Source organism: Denticeps clupeoides, unplaced genomic scaffold, assembly GCF_900700375.1.
Source record: "Denticeps clupeoides unplaced genomic scaffold, fDenClu1.1, whole genome shotgun sequence".
Lineage (NCBI taxonomy): Eukaryota > Metazoa > Chordata > Actinopteri > Clupeiformes > Denticipitidae > Denticeps > Denticeps clupeoides.
Window position 1 is genome coordinate 1 of NW_021630082.1, and position 8,882 is coordinate 8,882.

Genomic DNA, 8,882 nt, shown 5'->3' on the forward strand with positions numbered 1-8,882 from the left:
TCCTGACAAGTTCGGCCTTATCAGGGCTCTTAAGTTTCGTAACTCAAAATCTATAGAAATCGAATGAGAATTGCTGGTGTCTTCATCCCTTAGGTCGCTTGGATAAGCGACCTGCCAAGTAAAGTAATATCGGCTTCTACACGCATATTTGGCATTCTGCCGCACATTTGGAATCCTCATGATCCCCTAATCCCACAACTACAATCTTCATTTTAAGTTTGGCTTTTAATTTCATTTGTTTCGTGAAAACCGGGTCTAGGATACAGGGACAGAAAACAGTGCATGCTGGGACACGTAGTACCTGGACTCTAATATAGACCACATCCACAGGGAAGGAGGAGTACGGCGAGGCCGCCGCTGAGACCAGGGACGTCTGAGATTCCTCCAGAGGCTCCACAGAGTCAAACTGGCCGACATCCTCCTCAGGGGCACTGAGAGCTACGCACACGAACACAGTCTCCACTTTACATACATCCACAGCATATAATCCCATATTAATCATCCCGGAAAACGTACCCGTGTAGTTCCGCTCCACTGGGGTAATTGGGATGGTTTCCAGAGCCTTCTCCAAGAAGTCCAGCAGGCAGGGGCTGATGACCATCTCCTCTGGCAACGTCTGGAGAGCTACCCAGGCATACAGCTTAGCAGTCTTCACCCCGACACTTGGCTTGCCTTTAGCTGCATGTCCCCCCCACACACACAGAGGACATTGTTTGTACACTGTCCAACGTTGGACCACAGTTTTCATCTTCCGTCTCTGAGCGTTAGTGACGTTCATGGCGCTACGTTTAAAAACATCGCTAGCTTTTGGAGCTCCTGGTTATCTTCAGGGTGCACGGCGGTTAGTACAGAGACGTTAGTGTTGCTGTGTAGTGTCGTGCACTTCAGTCACCCGCTGCAGTGGGTGTGTCGAGGCGTGTGGGTGAGTGTGTGCGAGTGTGCGTGCGCGAGTGTGTACCTGATGGGAGAGGAGGGGGAGGGGGAGGGAGGAGCGTGTTAGTCTTGCTTTGGGAGGCAGAGGGCGGGCCAGGAAGCCCCGGTGGGGCGTCTCTCATACCATACAGCTTGGACTCTTTAGAGAAGGTTCTGGGCAACGAGGATCCGCGTGACGCGTTTGGCGACTCCGTCTTCAGCATTTTCGAGTTGTAGTGGAGCTGGTGCAACGTAAACAAGATGCACAGTTATATACTGATTTGTGAAGAAATTCCCCAAATGTGTGTGTGTGTGTCGGTCAGACCTTAACATCCACTCCCGGGATGTAGAACACCGTAGTCTCCATATCGCCGCTCTTGCTCTGGAGGGATGTGGGAACACGTTTGGACATCACTGGGAGGACGAGGTGAAGGGGTGGAGCTTCTGCCTCTTAGGGGGTGATTCCTGATCCAGAGAATGGGAGCTCCGCTCACAACTCCTGCACAAAAACACAAACACATTAAACACACAACATCCACCATGTACTCAGACACACACACACACACCTTCTGAGGGTGACGTCCTCATGCTCAGCTTGCTGGGTGGTGGGGTGCAGCACACACTTGCCGCTGTCTATCTCCACCCGAATGTCCAGCTCAAAGTCAATGTTCCGCTCTGTGGGCGGGGCCACATTGCTGCGCGGCGGGGGTGTGGCCGGCCAGCGCTCGCCGAAGAGAGCGGCGAACCCCGATTTCCTCTGGGAGGTTCTGACGGCCAGTCAAAGACAGACACGATATCAAACATTCCACATAGACTCCACGTGATCACATGACTGAGTTTAACGATGGATTATACAGTGCATCCGTAAACTATTGACAGCGAATCACTTTATCCGCCTTTTGTGGATGTTAATTCTTTTTTTTTTTTCCTTTTTCCTCAGAATTCTACACAACACTCCAATATGAAAATATTTACTGGCAAATGTATTAAAACTAAAAAACTGAGAGAGCACATGTACATAAGTATTCACAGCCCTTGCCATGAAGTTCAAAATTGAGCTCAGGAGCCTCCTGTTTCCCTGATCATCCTTGAGATCATCTCCAGACACAAATCTGGGGAAGGTTACAGGAACATTTCTGTTGCTCCCACTAAGCACAGTGGCTTCCATCATCTGTAAGTGGAAGAAGTTCAAAAGCACCAGAACTCTTCCTAGAGGTGGATGCAACCTAAACAGGGCCTAAAAGCAGGGCCTTAAGTCAGGGAGGTGACCAAGAAGCCAATGGTCAATCTGTCAGAGCGCCAGAGGTCCTCTGTGGACAGAGGAGAATCTTCTAGGACAACAATCCACCAATCAAGTGATTGTCACTTGTGATACACAGCAGGACAGCACACGGTGCACACAATGAAATGTGTCCTCTGTATTTAACCATCACCCTGAGTGAGCAGTTGGGCACCATGACAGGCGCCCGGGGAGAGTGTGTGGGGACGGTGCTTTCCTCAGTGGCACCTTGGTGGATCGGGATTCGAACCGGCAACCTTCTGATTATGAGGCTGCTTCCTTAACCGCTAGGCCACCACTGCATGGGAGACTGCACTGTATGGTAGAGTGGCCAGACAGAAGCCACTCCTTAGTAAAAGGCACATGGCAGCCCGTCTGGAGTTTGTCAAAAGGCACCTGAATGACTCTCAGACCACGAGAAACAAAATTCTCTGGTCTTTGGTGTAAATGCCAGGCTTCATGTTTGGAGGAAACCAGGCACCGCTTATAACCAGGCTAATACAATCCCTACAGTGTAGCATGGTGTGATGAACTGGGAGACTAGGATAGAGGGGAAGATGTACAGAGACATCCTGGATGAGAACCTGCTCCAGAGCACTCTTGAACTCAGACTGGGGTGACTGTTCATATTTCAGCAGGACAACGGCCCTAAGCACACAGTCAAGATACCAAAGGAGTGTAGGGGCAGCGGTGGCCTAGCGGTTCAGGAAACGGCCCCGTAATCAGAAGGTTGCCGATCCGCCAAGGTGCCACTGAGGTGCCACTGAGCAAAGCACCGCCCCCACACACTGCTCCCCGGGCGCCTGTCATGGTGCCCACTGCTCACTCAGGTTTAAATACAGAGGACACGTTTCATTGTGTGAAGAGGTGCTGCAAAGAGGAAATGTCCAAAACTGCCCAAGGACAGGTGTGCCAAGCTTGTGGCATCTTAATCAGGTGCCAAAGGTGCATTGAAGTGAATACTTACACACATGTGATTTCTCCGTGTTTTAATTTTAATAAATTTGCCAAAACCTCAAGTGAACATTTTCATGTTGTGATTATGGGTTGTAGTGTGTAGAATGTGCTGTGTGTGTGCGTGTGTGTGTGTGTGAGAAACTCACGGTGGGGCGGCGGTAGTAGCTCGGCTGTCTGTCGTCTTCGTCCTCCTTGTCTGAGTCCTCCGATGAAGAGGAGGAGAGGTCATTGCGACGACCATCATCATGCTGGAAGGGAAGGCGAGGTGAGTAGACAGCGGGCGTGGCCGGCGCACTGAACACTGAGCATGATGGGACAGGATGGTGCGAGTCGTCGACGGCAACAGACAAAAGGTCCACCTCTGTCTCCTCCGGGAACTTTAACACCACATCAATAGGCAATCAGACAACTTTCTGTCCACAACCCTGTCAGCCCACCTCTATATGTCTATCTGTCCATCCCTCCATCTGTTTCATACGCCATACGACATCTACCAGACTAAAATAACTGTTATATGAAGGCAAATTAGCAGCACTTTTTACACACGACCAATATAATACATTTGATGTTCGTGTTTTCACAGGCAACTGATGAATGTCCACTGAAAACCAGGAAATTACTAATATACAGTACAGGTCAAAAGTTGGACACCTTCTCATTCAACGTGTTTTCTTTATCTTCATGACCATTTACGTTGGTAGATTCTCACTGAAGGCATCAAAACTATGAATGAACACATGTGGAGTTCTGTACTTAACAAAAAAAGGTGAAATAAATGAAAACACGTTTTATATTCTAGTTCTTTGCTCTGATACTGCTTTGCACACTCTTGGCATTCTCTCCATGAGCTTCAAGAGGTCGTCACCTGAAATGCTTCTTCTTCCAACAGTCTTGAAGGAGTTCCCAGAGGTGTTTAGCACTTGTTGGTCCAGCTCACCCCAAACCATCTGGATTGGGTTCAGGTCCGGTGACTGTGGAGTCAGGTCTCCCACTTTTTGTAAGTACAGAACTCCAGTCAGTGAGAATCTACCAACGTAAATGTTCATGAAGATAAAGAAAACACGTCGAATGAGAAGGTGTCCAGACTTTGGCCTGAAGTGTATGTAGACAAATGAACATGCAATTATTGTGCATAATTATTAACCGAAGCCCTAAAGAATGTTGAAGAAATGTTGCAGGAGGGTCGCTAATATCTGTGGACAATATCTTTATTTCCCACATGCACGTCCCAGTCACCAGCGGAGGAGAGAGGGATGAGAGATGAAGAGATGCAAGGATGGATCAATGGAGAAAATGCAATCACTGATGGAGGTGCTGTAGAGATGGGACACCAAGCCCAGCAGAGAGCAGAGGGAAACCCCACAGCGGTGTGTGTTTTGCCAGACAAAGCTAGAGAAGGAGTGAGCGATGGGTCCTGTAGGCCCATTCTGCGCCTGGGTTTCTGGTACCTTGAAGACTGAATCTGCTGGACTCAAAGGTAGGGCGTGTCCAAACTCTTCAACACAAACACATTCAAAACATATTCAGAACTTCATCTGGAAAATGAGTGTGTGTGTGTGTGTGTGTGTTCAGGAGGATCTCTGTACTGATTCCAGAAACTCAACACACAAATAATGAAGGCAGCAACACACACACACACACACACACAACGTTAGTCAGCAAAACTGTTAATGGCTACAAGTTTAGGTGTGTTTGTGTGTAAGTGAGACGGGGACACTTGTTTTAGAAAGATAACAAATGTTATTTATGATTATTAATGATTTATGACAACCATAAGATGAATCGAAGGCTCAGACTCTCACACACAATACAAACACATACAGAAGCTACCGTGTCGATGTTGAACGTCACTCGTGGACCAGGAGATGCAGCGTCAATTCGGACGTCTGGCAGATCATCAACCTCTCCCAACCTGGAACTAGGAAACAAACAGACGTGGGGACAGGAACACGAGTTCTGACCGTGTGTGTGAAGGTAAGTGTGTGGCTGTGTGTGTGTTGGTGTGTAGTAGCCTAGTGGGTAAGACACTCGCCTGTGAACAGAAGACTCGGGTTCAAACCGCACTTACTACCATTGTGTCCCTGAGCAAGACACTTAACCCTAAGTTGCTCCAGGGGGGGGGGACTGTCCCTGTAACTACTGACTGGAAGTCGCTCTGGATAAGGGCGTCTGGTAAATGCTGTAAATGTAAATGGTGTAAAATCAGTCTTCACCTTTGTCTCTCCATCCTCTTCAGGGCCGGTCGGTTGCCAGCAGCAGAGATGCTCTTGGACCTGTTATAACTGGGCTTATACCCAACCCCCATTTATCCTTCAGAGATGCGGCCTGGACACAATAAAAATGGCGGTAAGACCAAACACCGCTCAGGAAGACAACGTCTGAATGGAGGCGCTTCAAGATGGCGGCTCACTCTCATGCTGGAGCGACGGAGCTTCTTGCGCACGTCCCTGCGAATGTCGTTAACAGCCACCGACTCCAAATGCTGGTACCCTCTGGATCTCCTGGTTTATCGTTCCTCCTTCACTCGCTCCCAGCTTCCTGCAGACAGAAATACAAATAAATCACCAAACACGGTGATTAAAGTACCTAGTGGGTTCCGAAGACTTTAAAAAGTCATGAAAAATGTCATTTCTCTCACTTGCTCCCTGTACACTTGGATGAACAAGATGTACACTTGGAGGTACACAAAGATGAACAAGGGGCAGTGGCAGTGACCCATAATCAGAAGGTGTCACTAAGGTCCCCTTGATCAAGGTACTGTCCCCACACACTGCTCCCTGGGCGCCTGTCATGGCCGCCCGCTGCTCATTAAATACAGAGGACACGTTTCCAACCGTGTCACCGTGTGCTGGACTGCAGTGTTCCACAATGACAATCACGTCACTTTAAATTTTTTACTTTCAATGGTGTGGAACTTTACTTTTATCCAAAGCGACTTACAAGAGGAAGACACCAGCAATTCTCATTCGATTTCTATAGAATATTGAGTTTACAAACTAAGAGCCCTGATAAGGCTCAGACTTGTCAGTGAAGAGCATGCTCAGAGATTGTTAGGTGCTAGACGAAGAAAAATTATAATGTATTTATACATTTTGTATTGTTTGTGCAATGTGTACGCATGTGCGTGTGTAAGTGTTAGATTTGTCTGGAACCCTGATCTGGTCCTGGACGTTTATACACCACCAGTCAGGTAACATCTAAACTTCCAGTCTTCACTGGAAACGCTTAGTCACCTGCACCTGCAGCTCCAGCACCGCTGTCTATTACAAACAGCGTGTTTTAAAATCCTAAAAAGCAGCGCTGGGACCACAGACATCGTGCCGCTTTTACTCACTTGAGGTCGTCGATGACCTTGGCCTGTTCGTTCAGCTCGCGGATGTCCACCAATCGCTTGAACTTTCGCCCACGGGCATCGGTGATCTGATTTCCCATGGCCACCTGCCTCCTCAGGTCGATGGGCTCCTGTCGAGAGCCGAGAGAGAGACGTTACACACACAGGCAAGGCGGAGTGGCGCCATCACACCATGGAGACCGCAGAGCCTGACCACCCAACACCACAGACCCGCTCACCACAAAAAATGGCCAGTAGTGTTGGTTACTAGTCTAGATTCACTTTACAAAGAACATTTATATTCATTATGACTGACCAAATGGAACAAAATAGGAATTAGAACCAATAACCATAAGCGAGATGATATCCAGCCCTACTGACCACACAGCACCCTGCAAAGCCCTTTATGCCGAAAATATATACATTTTTCCTATTTGAAATTTACACAGAAAGCACTGTGCCAGAAATGTGATTGGTTTTGCTATGGACCCGTAACGTGGGAAAATCCTCTTCAATGGTTTTGCACGCAAAGCCAATAGAAAACCACCAACTGCGCATTTCTCCACATCCAACACTCAGACAAAAGCCTCATTCCCAGTGTCCACGGCGGCTGTGCTCAGAGTAGGCGCATTGACCTGGACAGCAAGGCCGCAAATAACCAGTTACCATGGTGACCTGGCGGGGCCACATTATTCATGACCGAGAGAGAGGGAGAGTTTAACAATCGATGCCAATTCATAATTATTTGCACATGTTGCAATGAATGATGTCTTGAGTCATTGTTAGACATTGTTACATCATTGTGGCTATAAAATTTAAATCTATTAGATTATATGAGGGGGAAAAAAAAAAATAACGAATGAAAGAAAAATTGGTTGCCGCTCCTGTGCCCCCTGCACCGCAGACACTCCAACCCAAGCGTTGATGGGTTAATGACAGTATTTTTTGTTTTTTTAATACATTTTAACTTATTTTATTAAATATTTAAAATTAACTGCGGTTATTCAGAATTTTTTCTGGGCCGTTCCTGATATTTTTTACAGCATTTACCAGACGCCCTTATCCAGAGCGACTTACAGTCAGTAGTTTTAGGATTTTACAAGTAAGTATCAGTTTAAAATGAGACTAGCCTGAACACAGCGTGAAAATAAAATGAGAAGTGACGAGGACAGGGAGAGAGGAGAACCTGTGACGGAGCAGAGGAAGGAAAGAGGTTGTGAGGAGTTTCTCAACATACACATCCCCAGGACAGGGGTCTGGGGTTTCTAGTTCTGCATGGTGACGGGGCAGAGACGATTACACTCTCGACCGGGCTGGACCGGCTGGCTCCCAGACCCAGAAATCTGTTCACCAGTCGCTTCCGAAATGACACCCTGGGACTGAGGTCACCATCAGCACACTGCAGAAATCAGCCAAATGAAACAGGTCCATGCAGAGGTTCTCACACACACGGGGAACGACAAGGTAACATGTTCACGCCGGCTTCGCTGAGGACTGTTGAAACAGACACATGTTGAAAGAGCAGCAGAGTCTCCTGGACTTTCTGAAAACATGAATCAGAAGAAACCACTGGATGGCCACCCGTTGTAATATCAAAAGTTCAAACATCCCTACTCATTTCTGGGACTTGCATTTTCTACCTTATAGAACAAAAATGAAGGTCCAGGACTATGAAATAATACACGTGAGGTTATGTAATAAACAAAAATTGCAGATGGCAGCATTTCACACTCATGTCACCTGTTCTCCACCTTATGTTGGGCAACGGGGACGTTTCCTACCGTCCTGAAGGTTTATACTGAACACTTTCTTATCATTCACTCAAGCAACTTTTAATGATGACAAAAGTGAACAAACCCGCCACGAAATAAAAAAAAAAAAACTAAACAAACAAAAAAAAAAAAAAAAAAAAGATTCAAACATACTTCACTTTCTCCTCATACAGCAAATATGAAAAATGTTAGTCTCCATAACGGCCAGAGAGTACGGGCGTCAAGCCGAGTTCTCAGGCAGCGTGAACGTAAAACGGGGAGGAGCGACTGAAAATCCAGCAGTGAAAGTGTAAAAACGAGCAGCATAACTTAAAGTCTCGCAGGTAAAAATGAAACAGAGCGAGATGGAAGCAAAAACGTACGTTGTCAAAATTTCAACCTCTTATTTTATGTTCCAATGTCGTGTTTCCGTTTGATATTTGAAAAGTTTCCAAAATTTGGCACGAATCTGATTCCATACAGAGACATTTACATTTACATTATTTATCAGACGCCCTTATCCAGAGCGACTTACAATCAGTAGTTACAGGGACAGTCCTCCTGGAGCAACTTAGGGTTAAGTGTCTTGCTCAGGGACACAATGGTAGTAAGTGGGATTCGAACCCGGGTCTTCTGGTTCATAGGCGAGTGT

The 8,882-nt window shown here is 47.0% G+C and overlaps 2 protein-coding genes and 1 long non-coding RNA gene across 3 annotated transcripts; all 3 read right to left on the bottom strand.

Moving 5' to 3' along the window:
• Nucleotides 1-301: 301 nt before the first annotated feature.
• On the bottom strand, nt 302-1,320 carry LOC114782415 (transmembrane protein KIAA1109 homolog; the record flags this gene model as incomplete). The annotated part of the gene is made up of 4 exons (XM_028968262.1): nt 1,238-1,320; nt 959-1,154; nt 517-678; nt 302-438 (listed from the first exon to the last, which is right to left on the bottom strand). Coding segments are annotated over exons 1-4 (537 nt in total), but the record flags the coding sequence as incomplete, so codon positions are not given.
• Nucleotides 1,321-2,698: 1,378 nt separating this feature from the next.
• On the bottom strand, nt 2,699-5,453 carry LOC114782414 (transmembrane protein KIAA1109 homolog). The gene is made up of 4 exons (XM_028968261.1): nt 5,362-5,453; nt 4,979-5,066; nt 3,295-3,525; nt 2,699-2,731 (listed from the first exon to the last, which is right to left on the bottom strand). The coding sequence occupies exons 1-4, from the start codon at nt 5,451-5,453 to the stop codon at nt 2,699-2,701; spliced, it is 444 nt and encodes a 147-aa protein (XP_028824094.1).
• Nucleotides 5,454-5,665: 212 nt separating this feature from the next.
• On the bottom strand, nt 5,666-8,331 carry LOC114782416 (uncharacterized). Its single transcript, XR_003748041.1, has 3 exons — nt 7,717-8,331; nt 6,483-6,610; nt 5,666-5,686 (listed from the first exon to the last, which is right to left on the bottom strand). It is a non-coding gene; the product is annotated as an uncharacterized LOC114782416 (long non-coding RNA).
• Nucleotides 8,332-8,882: the final 551 nt, after the last annotated feature.